This window comes from Sceloporus occidentalis, unplaced genomic scaffold (genome assembly GCF_023333645.1).
Source record: "Sceloporus occidentalis isolate IW3139 unplaced genomic scaffold, rSceOcc1.0.p SCAF_6, whole genome shotgun sequence".
Taxonomy (NCBI): Eukaryota; Metazoa; Chordata; class Lepidosauria; order Squamata; family Phrynosomatidae; genus Sceloporus; species Sceloporus occidentalis.
Window position 1 is genome coordinate 77,894,439 of NW_028316986.1, and position 22,851 is coordinate 77,917,289.

The 22,851-nt window shown below is 39.5% G+C and overlaps 1 protein-coding gene across 7 annotated transcripts in view; it reads right to left on the reverse strand.

Moving 5' to 3' along the window:
- LOC149310975 (AT-rich interactive domain-containing protein 1B-like) overlaps positions 1-22,851 on the reverse strand; it is a 488,779-nt gene that overhangs the window by 386,329 nt on the left and 79,599 nt on the right. For all 7 annotated transcript variants that reach the window (XM_089530142.1, XM_089530140.1, XM_089530138.1 and 4 more), the window contains exon 3: positions 1,831-1,968. In XM_089530142.1, coding sequence (XP_089386268.1) covers positions 1,831-1,968 — 138 coding nt within the window. The remainder of the gene's footprint in view (positions 1-1,830; positions 1,969-22,851) is intronic.

The window sequence follows — 22,851 nt, forward strand, 5'->3', positions numbered from 1 at the left end:
TATAATGAAGGTTTTTGCTTTCTTCTTCAGCTTAACTCTGATTTTTGTTATGAGCAGTTCATAGTCTGTGCTACAATCAGCTCCTGGTCTGGTTTTGGCCGCAAGGACAGGGTTTCTCCGTCTTCTTTTTCCAACTATGTAGTCTATCTAGTTTTTGTGTTTATTAACTGGTAATGTCCAGGTGTATAGTCTCCTATCTGGTAACTTAAGTAACAAATTAATTAATGCAGCTGTCTGACTTAAACCATTTAAATCATTATTTTTAATAATGGCAAATAAAATCTCTATGATTTTAACAGCCAGCATTGCCAGAATAATATGCAGACCTTTTGTTCTGGAAATGCCTTATTAGAATATTTATCTTATGATAGTGTTGTTTCTTTATATTAGTAAGGTGACAAGAACAGTGACGTATGTAGCATTCCTAAGACTAAAGTAAGGAAAACATCACCAGTTATTAGTTTTGGTTCTATTTTATCAAAATCTAATATTGTTTGGGAAATCTACTAATTTTCTCTCCCTCATTCTCATAGACACACATGCATGCACATGCACAAACACACAGAGTGTTATACAAATCCTTTGCTGGCACCTAATATTTAGAAGCCCAGATTTGCTAGAGTGAAAAGGAGATACTGAATGCATTCACATCTTGTTTTATTGCTTCTTTTCCAGACAGACTGTGGTCATTCCTATGACTCTATTGCAACACAGTCTGTGAACATACTTACCTGAAATAAGCACAACAAAATATTTCCAATATAGCATATTTGTTTGCATTCCTTAAATGCTAGCATATTGAATCACCCTTCTACCTCTTCTGAACTTAGTTATTTTACAAACAAATATCACTTAAAAAATAAAAACTCACACATATAAATGTGCTCTTGTTCATTTTAGCATCCTTTACAATAAATACATGGCAAGATCTCTGAAGTCAGTAGTATTGTCACCAGTTACACATTTATTACATTGCCTAATGTATACTTCAGAAAATGTAATTTCTCCTAAATTCTAAGTAATCTTTTAAGATTATTACAGGTCCCATCAAAACACCAAAAGCTAGTTCTAGAAAGTTCCATCTAGCTCTGTGCAGGCCCCACATGAAGAAGTTCACTTCTCCTAAATTTCAGAATAATCTCTTAGATATTTGAGAATGCCCTTTTTATTTTCAATCCAGATGCCAAATTCAGATAACAAAGGCCCAAAACACATGAGCCAAATAAAACAGCTTTCGACCACTTGGGGGGGGGGGGTTTCAAGTTAAAATCACTCATGCTCCCAGAGCTGCCAGAAGCTGCTCTGATACCTTCAAAATGAAGTGGGAAAAATCAGCTCCTGCTAGTTGCCAGCTTGGGAGTGTGGTGGCAGCCCACTTTGGAAGCCTGAGGCCTCTCCTTGCCACCCGTCTGCTTCACCCCAAAGGGAGACAAAGATGGGTTATTAATGACTACCCTAACATTAACCTTCCTTCTCCTGAAGACTCACCAAAGTCCAAGCCTAATCCCTTGGGGCTAAATCAATGCACTTGGTTCTGTAAATCCAAATTGCACTCCCACCCTACAAGGCATACCAAGACCTCCCATAAACTGAAGAGACATATAAGCCTAGTCTAGTTATTGCTATGACATGTACCATTCCCACCAGTTTAACTTCTCCAAATAAGTTTTATAAATTCAAGTCGCTACATTTGAGAGAAAAGAGTGTGTATTCACAAGATTGCACATACACAAACACTATTTAAATTCAGCTGTGAAAGAAACAATAGTTGACGGTTCAGTTCCCATTCTTTAAATGCACACAGAAACAAGTATGTACCAAAAGGCTTACCTGCTGGGTCTGATATCTCTGCTGGGCCTGCGACAGATACTGGGCCTGGGGAGGCAAGTGCTGAGGTTGTGGCTGTTGGTTGTAATATGGCTGTTGGCAGTAACCACTTACACCTTGTGGACCATATTGGGGTGGAATCTGTTAAGGGGGGAAAGCCAGAAGAGACATAAATTGAGAAGAAAAATTCATGTCTGCAATTCTATTTCTATTCCCATTGGTACAAAGATTAATAACTTTTAAATTGAAGTATTTAAGTGAAACTTTATTCTATTCTATTAAATGAAAGCACAAAAATTCACTTCTCCAATAATCATTCTACCAAATCAAAAAAGACTAGAACATGTAAGCAACCAACTATCAACAATGCAAATCCCATAATCTATAGAAAGGTTTAGAGCAGAATCCATGGGCCTTCAAAGCAATCACCCATTCATGTGGATCAGCTCAATTTCAAAGAAAGAATTTCACAATTTCACCAATAGATTCAGCAAGCTATTTCCATGTCCAGGTTGACTCAGTTTTCCATCTTTGCATAGGTCGGTAAAATGAGTACCCAGCTTGTTGGGGGAACTGGCTTACAGTGTGTTTAGAGAGTGCTGAGTTCACTATGAAGTAGTATAGAAATGTAAATGCTAATGCTATTTCCCACAGAGGAGTATTATTTCTCTTCCTTTCTGTCTTGAAGCCATTGCCTACATGTTCTCCCAACTGATAAGTCTCTCTCTCTTACCGACATATATTTGTGAAGGACTTTCTAAAATCACAAGCAGATAGATACAGAGAAAAGTACTCTTGCAAACATTGGTTCTCCCAAGCTGCTCAAGACTTTTTAAGGAGAACACCAGCACTCTGACTTGGGTTTACAGTTGGTATGCTATGATTCTGTCAGACTACATCAGTTACAATTCTGGCCCCTGAAGTCTCTACCTGATGTTTCTGTGTCATGTTCATGGGCAGATCATCATACAAAGCATTACTGTAATCCATTTGAAAGGTTACCAGACCATCAAGCACTGTCCCTGGACCAAGAACATTTGCTGATGATGAACCAGACAAAACTGGTAAAATGAACTCATGGCCACTGAAATCAGCTGAGCTACAAGTGTCAGGACTAGATTAAAGAGTACTTCCAAGCTACATTCCTAATGAATGGTACCAAAAGATGTTGAGAGATCAAGGAGCAGCAATAGAGCAGCCATGTCAATAGCTAGAAATTCTGAGCTGAAGCAAACTACCCATAATGAGGGCCGCCAACATAGTTAAATGAAAAGTAGTGTAAGGTGCAATACATATTTATTTCTTAGGCGGTTTACAGACCGCCCTTTTGGGGTGGCCTGTTCCTGCCCCTTTCCCTGCCAGACCGGGGCTTCAGCTGCCACAGTGGCAGCCTCTGAGGCCCTGATCCACCACTCCCCAGGCCATGGGGAAGCGGTAAAATGCCGCTTCCCTGCGGCCTGGAAAGGGGTGTCCTTGGGGCTTCATGCCCCAAGGACACCCAACAGCGGTGGGGACGAAGAGAAAGGGGCCATTCGGCCCCTTTCTCATTTGTGTTGCTAGTGCAGCCGTGTAAAGGCTGCGCCCAGCGACACAAACCTGGAAGGAGCTCCTTTTCGGAGCTCCTTCCGGCTCTGCGGAAAGGGTGCCCCAGCGGCCCTCACGTGGCTCCGGGACGTCACTTCTGCGCCGCTCCGTTTGGAGGCGGCGCAGTTGTGACGTCCCAATGGCGGCGCCCATATAGAATGGGCGCCGTCATTTTGTACGCACTAGGTACGTACTAGGGTTAGGGCGTCTGGAAAGGATGCCCTTTCCTAACCCTAGTATGTACCTAGTACGTACTTTTTGCCCATCTGGAACGTGCCTTAGTGATGGATGGGCAACTTATTTAAGAATGTATCTTTTAACTAACAAAAAAAATATGCATACAAGCAGGATAGGGGCAGTGGATTGAGATTGACAGTTAGTATGTCCTTCCTTTGGGAACCCACGACCAGAAGAATGTTGGGTGGGCAAACCTTGATACCATTCCCAATGGCTATAGTTGCCCTCAATTTCTTTCCCAACAAAATGTCGTCTATCAAAGTTGACCAAAACATTCCAATGTAAATGGATAAAGGGACATAAATCAGACATTAGGAATGGGAATACACAAAAACCAGTAGCAGAACATTTCAATCTCCCTGGGCATTCCATCTCAGACCTCAGAACAATGTTCCTTAAACAAAAGAACTACAAAGGTAAACTGGGAAAAGAAACAGCAGAATTCATCCACAAACTACAGTCCCTCAGTAATGGATGGAACAAAGATAATGACTTCCTAGCTCACGATACATTTCATTATACATTTCCCTGGCCTCGCATCGAGAGGTATGGAGACTCACTATCCACAATGCTGCAGACTTTTTTGAAAGCTCACACCAAACGAGTCTTGAAGAGAAAAGACAACGCAGAAAGAACCACAACCCGGAAACATCACCCAAGGAGACTCTCAGCTATGCTTTCTGCAACCGGACTTGTTTATCTCAGATTGGCCTTTTTAGTCATCAACACGCTTGTAGAAAGCGCGGGATGAGTCCTTCCTGAATTTTCGTTCATGAAGTAGATACATTTCAACACTTTCTGACCCCATCCTCAGGAAGGCGTCCAATACTCATCTATTCTCTTCACCAAATGCTAGTTCCTATGCCAAACTGGATTAGCCACTTCATTTCCACACACAAAGGCTAGTTTTCAATGCCTTTGTCCACAAATAACCATTGTTATAACTGGGCTTGTTACTTTATTTCTATACACAAAGGATTTTGAATTTGAATTGACATACTTACATACCAATGGCATATATTAGTCTGTACCTGGTTTCCAATCCACCAGATGCATCTGAGGAAGTAGACTGAAGTCTACCAAAGCTCATGCTGCCAACTTCTTTCTTTCAGTTAGTCTCAAAGGTGATACAAGATATCTCTACATACTGATTTCCATGTATCTAGCCAGACTGAAATGGGTTTAGATTAAAAGTGAGTGAAGTATGGCCTATAGGTTATATGCACCTCCAGACCCCCCCCCCAATACACTGTGTTTTTAACTTTAAAAGTTCCCCTGCATTTTCTACGGAGCATGGGGGACAATTTTGGCATGTTTTGGTCCCCCGGAACTATTTTCAGCCAGCTAGGTATTTGGTTAGAACTGGAAGGAATAAAATATGCACTTTTTGACATATTTATAATTTTCAATATAAGACATATACGTACATAACATAAAATGTTGCCAAAATAACCTGACTGTTGTGTTTGTAGGTGATCCAGCTATGCAATATATACAATAACTGGTATCATTTCTGAGGGAGCTGTAGCAAAAGTACTTCAATTTTTCATGTCACCTTATTTTTGATGTACTGAGATTTTGAATAGCATTGCTAGTCTTCACAGCAAGAGCCAAATAAATAAGTCTACTACAACAAAACAGTCAATCAAATCTAAGGAAATGTAATCTCTCCTTCTATGAAAATACAGCATGATTTCATTGCCATGAATGGATAAAAACTGTCTGCCACAAACACTAGATGTCATTATAAACTGTTTCCTTTTCCTATTCAAAAGAAAGTCAATACATTGATATACATTAGTCAACAGTTTAAACAGCAATTGAAGTAACACTGAACTGTCCCCTTCAAGATAGGTCATTCTTGTATAGCAATAAACTTTTTAAAGAAACACCAAACCAAACATTGTCTACTTTACAAATTAAAAATGTTTACTGAGGGTTACGTAACTCCAAATAAAACAGAAATAATATAGCCAACAGTACTAAAAAGCCACTTAGGTTAGAAAAAGGCATATCCTAGTACGTAAAACCAAGGATGCCTAAGAAGAGTCCTCTGATAATTGTAAAGATGAATAGGTTCATGTGGCAGTTTTAGACCAGCAGTCCTCAAGTAGCAGTATATACATGCCACAAGTAGAACAGAAGTGTTTTCATAAAACACTTTAGGTATCGGAGGCACTGCGCTCCAGTGGTTCCGATCCTATCTCTCGGGAAGGTTCCAGATGGTGAGGCTGGGGGATTGTTGCTCCCGTAAAAGGGAGCTAACACCAGGCGTCCCACAGGGCGCCATTTTATCCCCCATGCTGTTTAACATTTACATGAAACCTCTGGGACAGATCATCCAGAAACATGGAGCACGATGTTATCAATACGCTGATGACACCCAGATCTATCTCTCCATGCCTCCGACTGATACAGTGACTAAGGAAGGCATCTCTCCTCTGGATGCCTGCCTGGAGTCAGTAATGGGCTGGATGAGGGAAAACAAACTCAAGCTGAATCCAGAGAAAACAGAGGTACTTGTGATAGGTGCTCCAAGTCCAGGCAGGGAAATTTGTCATCCTGTCCTAGATGGGGTTACGCTCCCCCTAAAGGACAAAGTTCGTAGTCTGGGAGTACTCTTGGATTCATCCCTACATTTCTCATCACAGGTGGATATGATGGCCAAGAGTGCTTGGTACCAGCTTCGGCTGATACGCCAGCTGAGTCTCTGTTTGGACCAAAAGGACCTTGAAACAGTAGTACATGCACTGGTAATCTCTCGTTTGGATTTCTGCAATGCGCTCTACATGGGGCTACCTTTGTACCAGGTTTGGAAGCTTCAGTTAGTTCAAAATGCTGCAGCCAGGCTGGTCGCCAGAACATCCAGGGCAGACCATATAACCCCAGTATTAAAATCTCTTCACTGGCTGCCCATCAGCTTCCAGGCTCAATACAAAGTGTCGGTTATTACCTATAAAGCCCTACATGGCTTGGGCCCGAGCTACTTGAAGGAGCGCCTCCTCCCACACAATCCTCCCCGCACTCTCAGAACATCAGGAAAACATCTATTAGATTGTCCAAGAGTGAGATTGTCAATAATTCACAAGAGATCATATACATCGACAGCACCGACTCTCTGGAACAATCTTCCTGACGAAATTCGAGTCTGCCCTACTTTGGATGCCTTCAAGAAGGCTCTGAAGACATATTTATTTCGATTAGCATACCCGTCTGACTCTCTGTAGTCACTATTTTTGATAGAATTGCATTTTATTGACTGATAGATTTTGACTGTGTTTTTATGTACTTTAATATTTGAAGATTTTATATATATAATTTAAACTGAATGTAATTATATTCTTGATGTACACCACTTTGATCATTGGAAAAGTGGTATATAAATAAAGTTTTATTATTTTATTATTTTTATTATTTATTATAACAAAAGAATTATACTCCCTCAATCCACATGTCTTCTTAAAAGTGTGACTTGCCATTTCTTACCAACATGGACATACATTATCTATCATGACCTTCTGGCATGGTAGTAATAATGGCCATGCTATGTTTTCTCTAATCTCTAATCATGGTCACAACTCCTCTTTGGTACAGTAACAGAAAATATTAAAGAGTTGCGAGAACCACTGTTTTAGATGTTTAGGTCCCATGATCCATTTACATAAAGGAAAATTACCATCCTTATAAATAGTATTCCCTGGTACTCACTGATATAAGCAGGGACTGTGACTTCCAATAATTCCCCAATTACACAGCAGGCAGCCAAAAACCCATTCCAGAACATCAGGGGTACATCCAGGACAACATGAGAAGTTATTCAGAAACATCAGTAGAAAGGAATAATCTGCTAAAATTGCCTCCCTTCCTTCTACTAGCTGGATTAGAATTCCTTCTACTAGCTGGATTCTTTCCATGAATAAAATAGCATTTTTGGATATAACTCTGTTTCTAAATGTGTTTATAAGTCTGCACTAATGCTCACAGGAATACAAAGTAAGTTAATTTAGTCATGTAAATCTAGGTTAGACTCTATTGACCAACATGCCTCTTTTCTATAGGATGCTAGCATATACAGTTGGCCCTCCTCTTATGTGGGGATCCGTTCCGGATCCCTCTGCATAAGGGGAAATCCATGCATGGTGGAGCCCCATTAGAAATAATAGGGCTCGCACCCATGGCAAGCAGTGCACACGTGTGCCATGGATACACACCCCATTACTTCTTCTGGGGCGCATGAGGCATGAGGGGCTTTTCCAGTGCGGCTTTCATCATATGCTGAAAGCCACATATGCCGTGCCTGCGTAAAACGCAGGGGCACGATATAAACTAGCATCCCTCATTACAATGGTAATGTTCCACGGAATCTCTATAGATACTTTGTTATTAAACCTTTATTAATCCTAATATAAAACCTAATTTTAGAAATAAAGGGATGCAAAAAGGAATCTACGCATTAAAAAAAATCTATTATCAAAGAATTAGAGGCAGATACCATAAGGCAATCCAATGATGGAAACATTATTACAACAAGGCAGAATTCCATCCTGCCTAAAGGAGGCTGTTGTGAGACCTCTGTTTAAAAAGCCATCCCTGGTTCTCACAATAATGAAAAACTATCGGCCAGTGTCTAACCTACCATTTCTGGGCAAGGTTTTGGAACGTGTGGTGGCTTCCCAACTCCAGGGATTTCTGGATGAAATGGATTATCTAGATCCATTTCAATCTGGTTTCAAACCTGGCTATGGAACAGAGACACCCTTGATCGCCTTGGTGGATGACGTACGCAGGGAACTGGACAGGGGGAGTGTGTCCCTGTTGGTTCTCCTGGACCTCTCAGCGGCTTTTGATACCATCAATCATGGTATCCTTCTAGACCGCCTCTCTGGGATGGGGCTTAGAAGTACTGTTCTACAGTGGCTCCATTCCTTCCTGGAGGGGCGAACTCAGAATGTGGTACTGGGGGACTCCTGTTCGACCCCCTGGCCACTGACCTGTGGGGTCCCTCAAGGTTCTGTGTTGTCCCCTATGCTGTTTAACATATACATGAAACCACCGGGAGAGATTGTCCAGAGTTTTGGGGTGCGGTGTCATCAATATGCAGATGACACTCAACTCTACTACTCCTTCCCACCTCAATCCAAGGAGGCTGTCCTGGTCCTAAACCAGTGCCTGTCTTCAGTAATGGACTGGATGAGGGCAAACAAGTTGAAACTTAATCCAGACAAGACAGAGGTGCTCCTAGTCAGTTGGAAGGCAGATCGGGGAATAGAGATCCAGCCTGTGTTAGATGGGGTCATACTCCCCCTGAAGACACAGGTCTGCAGTTTGGGGGTACTCTTGGGCTCAGCTTTGAACCTGGAGGCCCAGGTCTCTGCTGTGACCAGGAATGTTTTTGCACATTTAAAACTTGTACGCCAACTGCGCCCGTTCCTTGAGAAGCCAGATTTGGCCATGGTAGTACATGCCTTGGTTACATCCCGTTTGGACTACTGGACTCCACATGGGGCTGCCTTTGAAAAGTGTTCAGAAAATTCAGCTGGTTCAAAGAGCTGCTGCCAGGCTATTAACAGGGGCAGATTACAGAAACCATACAATGCCCCTGTTGAAACAGCTTCATTGGCTGCCAGTTTGCTTCCGGGCACAATTCAAGGTCCTGGTTATTACCTACAAAACCTTACATGGCTCAGGTCCACACTATTTGACAGACCGTTTCTCTTGGTATGAACCGGCCCAGAATCTAAGATCCTCTGGGGAAGCCCTTCTCTCTGTCCCAACATCATCACAAACATGGTTGGTGGGGACACGAGAGAGGGCCTTCTCAGTGGCTGCCCCTAGACTCTGGAACTCCCTGCCCAGGGAGATCAGAACGGCTCCCTCCTTGATGGCCTTCCGCCGGCAGGTGAAGACCTATCTGTTCACACAGGCATTTAGGGATTTACTATAAGGACAGACTGGGATGTTCGATGTTGGACCAGTTTAAAAATTCTTTTCAATGTACTTTTTATTTTATTGTACTATTTATTATTATTAGTAGTAGTATTAGTATTAGTATTAAATACTGTGAAGCCACTGAGTCCCAGTCCTGGGAAAAGAGCAGGATACAAATAAATGAATAAATCAAGCAAGCAAGCAAGCCATTTTATGGAGTTTTCTAAGACATGTGTGCAGGGGAAGGGCTTCAGGACTAACTTAGCAGTAGAACTGTCTATCTAATCCAGAGGCTAGGCTTATACTACCATCATATAAATGTAGGTTAATTAAAATACTAGTTTTGATTTTATTTTAAGTTTTATTTTTAAGTAAAGAAAAAAAATCTTACTTTCCCCTATTCCACAAGTCTTCTCCTCCTCCATTTCCAACCTAAGTATCAACTCCGATGTGAAGGCCTGTGGAAAAATTTCTTCCCCCCTCCCCCCATTTCCCCCCTTTTTTCTGGGGGAAATGGGGGGAGCAAGAAAAAATTGAACAAAAGGAGGAAAATTAATTATGGAATATTTTATTTTAGCATGATTCAGGAAAAAACAGGACAAAAATGTTTCCCCCCCCTAACTTTTCCACCAGCCTTCACATCTCTAGCTCTGATACTTCTAATCTAAGAATCAGTTATCTTATTATCTGTTTTCTGAGTTATATTTAATTTTCTCTTTAAGAATAAAAACCATGATCCTAAATACATTCTCAATTGAAATAAATAGGAAAAAGATCTTTCCAAGGAAAAGACTTCAGCTTTCTATGGGAACGAGATCAAGTAATTAATCTGAGAAGAAAATGAATATATACTTTCAACTTTCCCTAGAGCTAGAAATAAAGTAGTTTGCACTGGGACCAATCTAAAACTTACAGCACTCTTCTACATGCCTACAGGTTAAAGGAACACCCATCAGTTGAAAAACAGAACAAGGAGGAGATACTGAATTTTATTTCTTCCAGAGGCAGTATCGGTGCAGTTAGAGTAGCATGTCTCTGGAAAAGAATGCCATCATTCTTCAGGCCAGTATTAGGTGATATCTATGTGAGAAATGACCCATGGACATTTTTTGTAGGTAAAAGAATTACAGTACTGTAGCTGCAGAAGCACAAGGAAAAACCTCTTTAAAACTTAGAATATCTTCAAAATACTGCGGGCTAAGACATAATAGTAGCACTGCTCAGAACAGAACAAAAATATAAATCATTTTATAATTTTGTGCAGAACTGAAATTGTTGGGCAAAGAGTACCATAAATTTACATCAAGCCATATATGAACTCATAGAGTTCAAATGCAAGTAAGACTGGCAACTAAAGCTAGAAACAGGGTAAACATCAAAATATGTTTTTCCACAAAATAGTAATAGAAGTGACTAGGAGTCTACTTCCAGTCTTCACCTCTGCCTTGTTCAGCTGGTTTTCTGGCCAGCTTTCAGAAGTTTGGGTGACATAGGGAGGAGTGTCAGTGAGAGGTTTATAGCAAAACTACCACTCCAGTTCACTTTTTGAGGCAATTGCCTGTTTTTAGGAGGCCTGAAGACATGGGGGGCTCAGCCCCCCCCCCCCAAAAAAAAAGACCTGGGATACATGCAGCCCATGAGCTACACTTTCTCCAAACCTGAAATACAGAAGGCTGAGTTCATTTAAAATTAGCTATCTTAAGGGATCATTTGAACATGGTATTCTCACTTTATAAACATAGAACGTCTGCTTTTTAAATAATGTGATAAAGTTTAAAATACTGATTTTCCCCATCAACCAAGTACAGTTGACTTCCTCATCACCCTGCATACAAAATGCTCTTCATCTTTTTTGTGAGTCCGCCTTTTAATTCATGAATTGGTTAAGCATTTGGAATATGCACTTATACTAAAAATATAAAAGCTTTTGCTGTAAATTACAGCCAATGTTGAATTCACTTATAAGTGTATACAAAAATTAACGCACAAGTATATAATTGTAGTTTTATGTTCAAGTGCACCAATTATGCACTTAAATGCACATTCAAAGGAGTGATTTAGGGTATTCAATACCTCAGATCAATAAATTCTATCGTGTAGTTTCTAACAAGACAGCTGCATAAAAAGTATTGCAAGCAATAAAACAAACAAAATTTTAAAGTTTAATTCAAACAAATATGAAACTGAGGGAGAGGAAATGTCTTAATATTCAAAAGTAAGAGTATGAGTCCACAGGAATTTGTGTTAGGCTGGAATGGGTAATAAGAAGACACTTTCACAAGTCAAAATATTTAAGGCACAATATCATAGTCCACGATACCTATTGCTCTTTGTAGAAAGCACTACTTCAGCTCATGATCTTTACAAATATTCATAGTGGCCATCACCATTCAGAAACACTATACATGTACACCATGCCAGATTCTACAAATTTACTTCTCTCTCTCATAAATTATTAATTCTTTTTAAACACTACAAATACGGTGAAAGCAGCAACATCTTTAAAAACAATCCCTTGATATGTCACATTTTTCACATGATTGAAATATAACGTTATGAGTTTGATCAAAGATACAGATAACAATTGGAAGGAGGATGTTATTATCTCCACGGATTGGACAATAATTCAGGCATAGCTCTACAAGATGTGACGCCAAGGAACTCATGGAATCCAATGGATCTAAAGTCACTTCTGGAGATGAATGGACAACCAACATCTGGAAGAACTACCTTGTACAACTGGAGACCTAAGACCTACAATCCCTGCCATATTTGTTCTCCAAAATAACCCTAAAGAGGCCAACAAATCTTTGGTTATGAAGCTGATATATTTCAACAAACCACAGAAGAGGGAGGAAAGTGTACTGCATAGGTTGCATTTACCCTTCCTGGACCATCACACGTCCCCCAATTCCATCTTTTCTTTTCAAATTTCACTATGGGTCTGAACAGACAGGCCAAAATAAAGCTGCTTCAGGTCTCTTTGGAGGTATGTTCTTTTAAAAAAAAATATCTTTATTAGTTTTTCCATCATTTCGTATAGCCTTCCAAGAAATGATCAGCTTATATATATAAATAAAAACATAAATTAGGGAAGTACCACCATATCCACTGACAATCTAGTATGGTGGAGTCCCTTGCATATAATCAAGTTGTATTCAAACGATAGGGTTCTTGCACTTTCTTGATTACATCTGTATAAAGAAAGAGATCTTAGAACAACTCTGTATTAATTCCCCATATATCATTCCAATAAGCCACAACAGGACGCCAATTTTTTTCATGACGGACAATATTCCTATTTTTAACTTCATATGATAGTTTATCCATTTTTTTCATTTCATGAATTCTTAGTAGCCAATTCTCTATATTGGGGGCCTCGGTTTTTTTCCAGTTTGCTGCTATTTCTAGTCTTGCCGCCGTAATTAAATAGAGCAGTGTTCTCCATATTTCATTCTCTTTAGAAGTTTTCATAGCCGACATCATATTTAATAGGTAAATCTCAGGCTCCTTATTGAACTTAATCTTAAATATATCTTGGATTGCTAAATGAATTTTCTCCCAGAATTCTCCCATAATTTCGCAAGACCACCACATATGAAACATAGTCCCTCTATCCTTTTTACACCTCCAGCATTTGTTCTCCTGCAGGTTAAACATTTTCTTAAGTTTTGAGGGAGTGAAATACTATCTACTATAAATCTTCATATAATTTTCCTTCAAATTATAAGAGGCCGAAAATTTTTGTTTTCTTTTCCATGATCTTTCCCAACTCTCAAGTTCTAGCGTATGACCAAAATCTTGTGCCCAACTAATCATATTAGATTTGGTTACCTCTGTTTCTGTATCTCTTTTGAGTAAAGTTTTGTAAAACATATTTATTTTCTTTTTATCTTGTTTCTGGAAGATAATATCTAAATCGTTTTTTGAAGTGTCAATCCCTTCTTTCTTACAGTCTTCAACAAATTTACTCTGAATCTGAGAGTAAATAAACCAATGCAACTCATATCCCTTGTTATTGATTTCTTGCAATGATTTCATTTTTCTACAGCCTAAGTTGTCCTTTACTATCAAATCTTCGTACGTTAGCCATTTTGAATTTTCTGACCATTTCCCAAATAGACCTTCTTGCGAAGAGACCCAGTTGGGAATTTGCTTGTACCAATTCTTTTTTATTTTTTGCCAAGTCCAAAACAAAGCTTTCCTAATTGGATGGTTGTTAAACACTTTATCTAATCTTAATTTGTTATACCATATGTACCCATGCCAACCATATTTTAGGTCAAAGCCCTCAAGATTTAGTATTGATGTATTTTCTAATTTTATCCAATCTTGAATCCATGTAAGGTGTGCTGCTTGCAAATATAATTTCAAATCCGGAAAGGCCCATCCCCCTCTTTCTTTCACATCTCTCAATAGCTCCCATTTAATCCTTGATTTTTTACCTTTACCAATAAACTTTTTAAATTCCTTCGTCCATTCGTCTAAAATTCTATCGTCAAAAATTATCGGAACATTAGTCATAAGAAAAATTATTCTTGGCAGTATCATCATTTTTAACAAAGAGATCTTACCTAATAGCGATAGTTGTAGCCTATTCCAATATAGCAAATCCTTTTTGATTTTTTCCAGAGTTTTTGGTAATTATTTTCAAATAAATTGTTGTTATTATTAGAAATCCAAACTCCGAGGTATTTAACCTTTTTCTGTATTTGACAACCCGTCTTTTGAATCAATGCTTCTTGCTCTTGTTTTGATATATTTTTAGTTAATATGTTAGACTTTTCTCTGTTGACCTTAAACCCTGCTACTTTACCAAAAGTGTTGAACTCTTTTAACAGGATATCAACGGTATTCAGCGGATCTTCTAATATCACTATCATGTCATCTGCGAACACTCTTATCTTATGTTCATGTCCTTTAATCTTTGCAACTTTTATATTAGCGTTGTTTCGAATGGCATTATTCAATATCTCCAAAGTTGCTATAAAAAGAAGAGGGGATAAGGGACAGCCTTGTCTCGTCCCTTTAGTTATCGGAAATTCTTGAGTCATGGTATTGTTTATCTTTAGGCTGGCCGCTTATTCTTTATAGATTTGCTTAATGTTTCCACAGAAGAATTCTCCAAGATTCATTCTTTTTAAAGTTTCTAACATAAATGACCACTTTATGTTGTCGAACGCCTTTTCGGCATCTACAAATAAAAGCGCTAGCTGTCTTTCTCTGTGAACATTATAGAATTCCAGTATGCTATAAATTGCTCTTCAATTATTCTTAATCTGTCGTCCTGGCAAAAAAACCGTTTTGGTCTTATTTGATATTCTGTAATAGTTTCCTGAGTCTGTTTGCCAACAAAAAAGCGTAAATCTTATAATCGATATTTAAAAGAGAGATCGGTCGAAAATTACTAACCTGCAATAGATCTTTGCCCTCTTTAGGGATCAGTACAATATGTGCCTTATTCCAGGTATCTGGTATTCCTTCTTTCGAGATAGAATTCACTACCTTACAAAGATGGTCCGCTATATCATTTTTGTACAACTTATAGAATGTTGACGTAAACCCATCTGGGCCAGGGGCTTTCCCGTCTTTTAAGTTTTGGATACTTAAAATAACTTCTTCTTTTGTAAATGGTTTATTTAGCTCTGCTTTTTGCTCTTCGGTGGCCAAGGGTATTTCTTTATCTTTAAAAAACTTATCTAGTACATCACTCAAATTGGAAGGAGGCTTATCTTCCTTATAAAGCTTCCTGAAGTAGCTGTAAAAAACCTCCTCAATCTTGTCCTTATGTGTGTGAATTCCTAGTTTATCTCTGATTTTGGAAATGTTTTTGGATTTCCTGATTTTCCTTACTCTGTTTGCCAGCCATCGACCGGGTTTATTCGCATTTTCAAAGTAATCAAATTTGGCTAATTTTAACTCTTTTGCTAACTCTTTTGTTTCCTCCATCTTAACTTGCTTCTGGAGCAATTTTATTTCATTACGGATAGTATTGTTGGTTGGATCTTGGATTAATTCATCTTCCTTTCTTGCTAATTGATCCAGTAACATAAGTTGCTTCTCTTTATTAATTCTTTTTACCTCTACAGATCTTGGAATTAGGTAACCCCTTGTTACCGCTTTGAAAGTATCCCACAGAATTTTTGATGACATACCTTGCGTCATGTTTTCTTTGAAGAACAGATGTATCTCTTTCCTTAATTTCCCAGCGAACTTTGGATCTCCCAATAGTTCATCCTTTAGTCTCCATTCGAATCCCCTATTCTCAAAAGTTTTAATACCTAGTTCTATTAAATTATGATCCGAATATGTCCGAGGATGAATTTCCATCTTTGTTAGCTTTGTGATTAAGTCTCTTGAAAGCAAAAATGCTCTTTAAATGATACATGTATCCTTAGAGGTTGGGAGCCACACCAAAGCCACACTCCAGCCCTAAGGACTGGAGCACAGCTTTGGCACAACTTCTGGCGCCAACCTGTATCATTTAAAGAGCATACCTCCAAAGAGACCTGAAGCAGCTTTATTTTGGCCTGTCTGAATGGGCCCTATATTTTAGAATACTTCCCCTCCTCAGCTGTTTTAGGCCTGGGTAATGCATTTATTTAACGTGGAAGTAAAAAAGTGGAGTTCCATTTTATTTCAGTTATTAAATAAAGGAGTTTCCTTAGCCTGACATAGTTTGGGTGGGGGTAAACTGTAGTTAAACTATCTCCTACACCTCTTGGAATGTGCTCTGATATTTTTGGATTTTTAAACCCAAGGGAGGGGAGCAGCTTCCCACTCTTTTGTTTAAAGTTCAATTGTAACAACTAATTACAGTTCATCAAATATACAAGCAAAAGCTCCCACATTTCTCTTCAGGGCCCTGAAAGCAGAGAAGAGGGATACACAATCCTAGTGTTTTGGCAGTGGACTGTGACTCTGGAAACCAGGGTTTATATCCCCACTCAGCCATGGAAACCCATTAGGAGACCTTGGGCAAGTCACACTCTTTCAGCCTCAGAGGAAGGCAAAGGCAAACCCCCACTGAAAAAAAATCTTGCCAAGAAAACTACATGACAGAGTCACCTTAAGGTTGCCATAAGTCAGAAACAACTTGAAGTCATAGAATAATAACATAGCTTGTTCCCATTAGAGTAAATCATGTCATTTTCCAGCTAAAAAGATAATAAATAAATAATAATAATAAAATTTTTATTTATATACCGCCCTTCCAACAGATCAGGGCGGTTAACAACATACACACATTCAAACAGAACAAAGTTGATGATTTTTAATATTACTATTGACTTTATTTTATTTTTGTAAAGTTTTTTGGATGTGAAGAGAGTAAGCACTCAGTGTAACATTCAGTTAACACACACACACAGTCATGCAGTTTTATCATCTCATATGCATGTAGCAACCAGAGTTTAAACCACCACAACCACAACCTGTCAAATGCTTTTAAAACAGAATCAAATGTTTGACCAGCAGTCATTAAGAAGATAGTCAAGCAATAAGAAATCAAATACATGTGTACCAGTCAGCAAGTCTTCCTTTACAGGGTAAAAAACTGCACACCCTTAGTGTTGGACTTCAACACCGTTTTGATGGTTTATTCTGAAAAACAAGCTTTTGTGGAGAAAAAACAAATGATGACATACTTTGTCCATAAGTACAGAAATGTTTCACCCATAAGCAGAGACAACTGTCCAAACCCAAAGATCTTTACACACATTAGCTCATAATCATACTGAGGTTCTCTCCCAACACTGTCAGTTGCATCAAGGCTGGAGAAATGATAGGGTAAATCCTGCAATTACGCCTTCTCCCTACCAGATGAATGAAACTTCAAGTATCTGGTGTCTTATTCAGCAGTTAAACATCAACATGTCAGTGGTGTTGATCTCAGTAACATAGGAAACTACATTAAGCCATGTCAGACAATTTGTCCATCGTCCCTGTATTGTCTATTATGATTAGCAGCAGATCTTTGCCTTACTTTGGTACCCGAGATCCTTTTTAAAAGAGGTAGTGGGACTGAATCACCTTCTACATTCAAACAATGTACTCTACTGTTAAGTAATGGTGCCAGAAGTCCCCCTTCATGGAACCGCAGTCCATGAACCAAGAATCAAAATTGTTCTTGGTGGCACCATCTGCAGAGCCAGTTGTTCACATCCATGGTAAGGGGGCAGTAACCTCTAACAGACCTAGTGACTGACTCAGACATGTACACATGTGCTGGCACTGTACACTTGGGCGACTGATTGTCAAACACTTATTGATGTGATAGTTTTTCTTTACTTTTAACAATTTAAGACATTAAATCATGAATGTCACCTGCCATTTCTTTTCTTCATTACATAATCACAAAATTGTGTTTTTGCAATTGACACTGTTTGCCACAATTCATATAATAAATGCACTACTAAATATATTCAGATAGACAGCTTATATATACCTATGATCAAGTAACACAGAGTAACATCTAATCTACTACCAAATACCACAGCAGTATTTGTTATTTATACGGTTTAATTGAATGTCCACTGGGGCCCTGTCTGTATTGGAGCAGGGCAGCCCAGAGTATCCTGCCTCTAGAACTGCCCTGAGCCTCCCTCCATTACAAAAGCCTCCGTTCTGAAGGTAGGCAACTGACTACAAGGATGTCACTGAATCACCTGGTGCATCCGCCACCATGGGTCACTTCACTCGGGTCAGAATGAGGCACCCAGTTACAGCCACATTTCTGGGAACCTCGTTCTGACCTCAAAGTGAGTGACTGATGGCAGCAGTGGACACATTGAGCAGCTCTGTGGGACACATTTCAAAAAGTGACCTGGCTTCAGAAAGGAGGGTTTTGGATCTTCCCGACGAACCAGGTTTTGGGCATGTGTTGTCTCGTCTCCCTGCTGTGGGGAGACTGTTGCACTTGGCCTGTGCAGACAAGGCCTAAGATTCCTAAAAATGGAGGGAGTGGCAAAACAAAGAAAACAGTTTAGTAGGAATTGCTGACTATTCTGAAGAAACTACTTGTCCATCTGCCCTTCTGGCCAGAGCTTGCATTCTGTTTTTATAAAGAACGTAAGGAGGGGAAAGCAACTCCCTCTTTTCCTATATAACCCCAGCTGCCAAACTGTATGTGTCAAAGGGGGATGTTGGGGATTTTTAAAAGATAACCTCTGCTAAGACTGCAATGTCATATTTATAACCTTGTGGCTAGGACATGTGCTTTGAATATTGGATGGAACAGAGCTATTCTATAGAAAACAGAAGAAAGCAACAAGGAAAATGAAAACTGTTAACTTAACAAGGTATAAAAAATAGATGTAGAACTCTGAACATGCCACACATCCTGATTCAAAGGGATACTGTGCATATTCATTTGGACAAAGTGCAGAACAACCTACTGCTTACAACAACTTACCTACTTACATAAAATGGCTGCTTAGCTGATTAAAAAAAAGCATCCAAAAACCTCAGCATACAAGCAAATGATTCATAACTCGGATGTTAACTGACAACTTTTGCAGTCTGAATGCTGAGGAGGCCACACAAGTGTGCAAAACAGCCCGTTCACACGGCTTTGTTTATGCACCAGTAACTTTAAAAGTGTAAGGCACAAGTTCTTTGGAGACACCAGAAGGAATTGGGAAGAAGACTAAATGCTGCATTTGGAAAAAAGGATCCCTCCTTCAAGGAATTAAACCACCCTGATGGCAGACAAACAAAACATGAATACAATGTATATAAAAAGTGAACATTTCACACATTTGCAGCTCATCATTTAGGAGCCAATACTGATCTCCTTAAGCTCACTTGGCAAACCAGACCGAGATCTTCCGAATCAATATCTTCCCGGCTGACAAACAGGAAGGCCCTTGATTGGCTAGCTAAAAGCAGCTAATTCCAGAATCTAAAAACTACAGTGTGGACTCCTTGGATGTAATCAATCTAAAACCATCAAAGACAGTGGTGTGCCACTGCTCCACAATACCCCTGGGGAAAAAAGGGGGGGTCCCAGATATGAGACCACGAGAAGCCCTAATATCTAATATTTATGCCATATCAAGTATTTTACAGTACTAAAATCTTGAAAAATATGCTAGTCGTTGTTTTGACTAAAGAATGGGATTTTGTACTGGCCATTTTTCTCAGCGTAACATCTCCTACATGGTGTCTTCTTCAATTCTCAGATAATCTAAACACTCTTTCTTCTCAAGAGACAAATTTTCAACAAAGAAACCAACAAACCTTAGTGATTTATGTGACAAGAGACACAAAAATCTTTTCTCAATATTCTTAAATTATTATTTAGTCTCCCCAACCATAAACATACAAGAGGAACAAATTGCTAACAAACGGCTAATTCTCACATTAACAAGTTAAAGAATTTCTAATCTAATTTCTATTATAATGTGCCATTCCCATGATGTCTTTTGTTAGGAGTACTAACACTTATAATGCACTAAATGTAAGATGTTTTGAATCTATTTAATCTATTTCATTTATTACTGCTGATAAATGAGCTTACAACCATTTTCAGTGTTATACAACTTGTACATTTCTGTCCTATTTTATTTCTATAATCCAAACCTACTTTTGTGATATGTGTTTCAAACTCCTGAGGACATTTCTCTTACATGGCTCATCAACATGTTACGCTCTCAAAACACCACAAATCTTTTCAATATCCATTTTTTCTGAATCTTAAGTGTTTCTTAAAATTCTGTTTAATTTATGCAATAACAGCCTGCCATTTTAGTGATGGTAATAAAATATTTGATTTAAACATAATAAAAAGTGGAAGAGTTAAATTTGCCTCTTTTAGTCCAAACCTGTTTCAAAGATATTATTTAATTCCAGTCTTATATTTCATATTTCCATAATCTCATAATCAAAAATATCACATTTAGTGGCCGAATCAGTGCCACAGCAACCGCATGCCGCAGCACCGATCTGGCCTCTAGAGAGCACAAAAAGGAGCTGGAAAAACCGGATCCTTTTTGCAGCATCTAAAGGGCATCATAACTGCTGCACCATGGCTTTCTGATGCCCTTTTGGGGCTGCATCATCTAGATGCAGCGCTGGGGTCGCACCATGATGCTGCACACCATCTAGAAGGACGCAAAGCATCATGATGTGATGGGGGGGAGAGTCACGGTGTCCAGTGTGTGCATGCTGCACCATGGCTCTGCTTACAGGCCAGCACAAAGTGCCGGTCTATATAGCCCGCCAGTGTCTGTTTAAAGACCTCCAAAGAGGGAGACTGCACCACATGCAAAGGGAGTGTGCTCCACTGTCAAACAGCTCTTACTGTCAGGAAGTTGTTCCTAATGTTGAGGTAGAATCTCTTTTCCTGTAGTTTGCATCAACTGATCCAGGTTCTAGTCTAACTGCCAGAACTTGTAATAATAATAATAATAATAATAATAATAATAATAATAATAATAATAGGATTTATTTATATGCCACCTAATCACTGGGATTCCGGGTGGCTTACAACAGAGAGGATAATAAGACGGTTCCCTGCCCTCAGGCTTACAATCTAAAAAGACATGACACAAAAGGAGAAGGGAATGGTGAGGGGGGGGAGGGGATCAGGTCCAGCATTCTTCTCTCCCTCTGAGGCCTGGACCAAGGCAGATGGACCAGAGGGAGGGCTCTTCTTCTTCAATTATGATTCAGTTATGATTCCTGTGCATGTACGCATACACAGACACTTCATGCAATCCAACTGCATGGGGTTATGTGGTGGGCCTAGCACTGCCTCCACAGGGTAGTGGTGCCTGAACTGACCTCCACCAAGGATGAACAGTGTTTTGTGGTGGAATTTGTTAATTGAGAACAATTTTGGCATACACAGTATTACTACCAAGAAGAACATCCTGCAAATTTTCCTTTCACACAAACACAACTCAAAGTAGTCTTCTTTATCCAGCCAAGAACAACGCTATGGTAATTGTCAATCCTATCGTAAGTACAGTAGCTCTCATTCCTCGGTTCCTTGTAGCTACTCCTCCAAAGTTCTGTGACTATCCCTTTGCAATAACTTTCAATAACAGGCCCAAAGATTTCTCTAAGTCCTCTTCCATTTCTGGGACATACTGAGGATGGCCAGACTTTCTGAAGCATTCCCACTCATGCTTTCAATTCCAGCTTAAATCCATCCCCTTCCTCTTCCTAAAATGTCTTGAAGCTAGAGTTCCCCCCAAAGTTCTTTTGCTGCTCCAGCCCTTTCAATGGGGATTCAGGCCATGGACTAGCTTGGTATTACCCTTTTCCCTCTTAGCAGATTTGCCTCCACTTCCCCTCAGGGGCTTCTCAGAGGCCCCACACCCTTTTCTTACCCTGCCTGTTGGACTCATTTAGCCAGCAGAGAATATCAAGGCCTAGATAGCTCCAAACTTCTCTGTTGTTCCACTGACATGTCCCCTGCTTCCTTCCCATCACCCATCCTTCCTCTTCCTTTGCCCACCTTTTCCCCTTAAACTGCTTGCCCTCTCCTGACTTCTAATCCCATCCCCTTCATCCTGGAACTTCTGAATCCCAAGCTGAGAACATGAACTACATTCCCGAGTTGCTTCTTCCCGGGCATGACAGCTGCCTTCAGCCTGCAGCCAGTCTCTCTTTTTTTTATGATGCTGCAACATAAGTGCCCCACTGTAGCAGGAGAACAGCACTCATCCCACCACAGCCAAAAGTAATATACAGGTTTTGGAGAAGACAATTATTGGTAATCTTCTGTTTCTCTATTTGCTGTTAGCCTTAGCTATCTGTTGTTTGTGGAAAGTGTGTTTTGTTGAACTAACAAACCATCAAAATCACCATATGTGTGTTCCTATAGGCACAGAAATATGTTTCCTCACTGTGCAATGAGGTGTGAGATGTGTGTTTGCTGGATGATGCTTACATGCTACTAGTGGTTTCCTGTGACAGAACTTCAACTAACTGGGCAGAGAATCCTTCACTGTAGTAGATGAAGCACCATTAATTAAAAGGTAGCCTGGGACTTTCTATTCATTTTCATATATTTCAGTGGGTGTTTTTTTTTAAAACATACACCATCTTTTTTCTAAGGCACAATTTTACACCAATGTTGAGTTTGGGGCAGAGTAATCAAATCATGAAAACTAAGACCCATTTCTCGCATTCACCTTTCAAACCTCGCATATTTTTTCTCTGTGTATTACGTTATGAAAGGGAGCAAATACTAGAACTTAACTTGCTAACTATTTCAATCACACAATCAAAGCATTCACAACAGAATGGCCATCCAGCTTCTGCTTA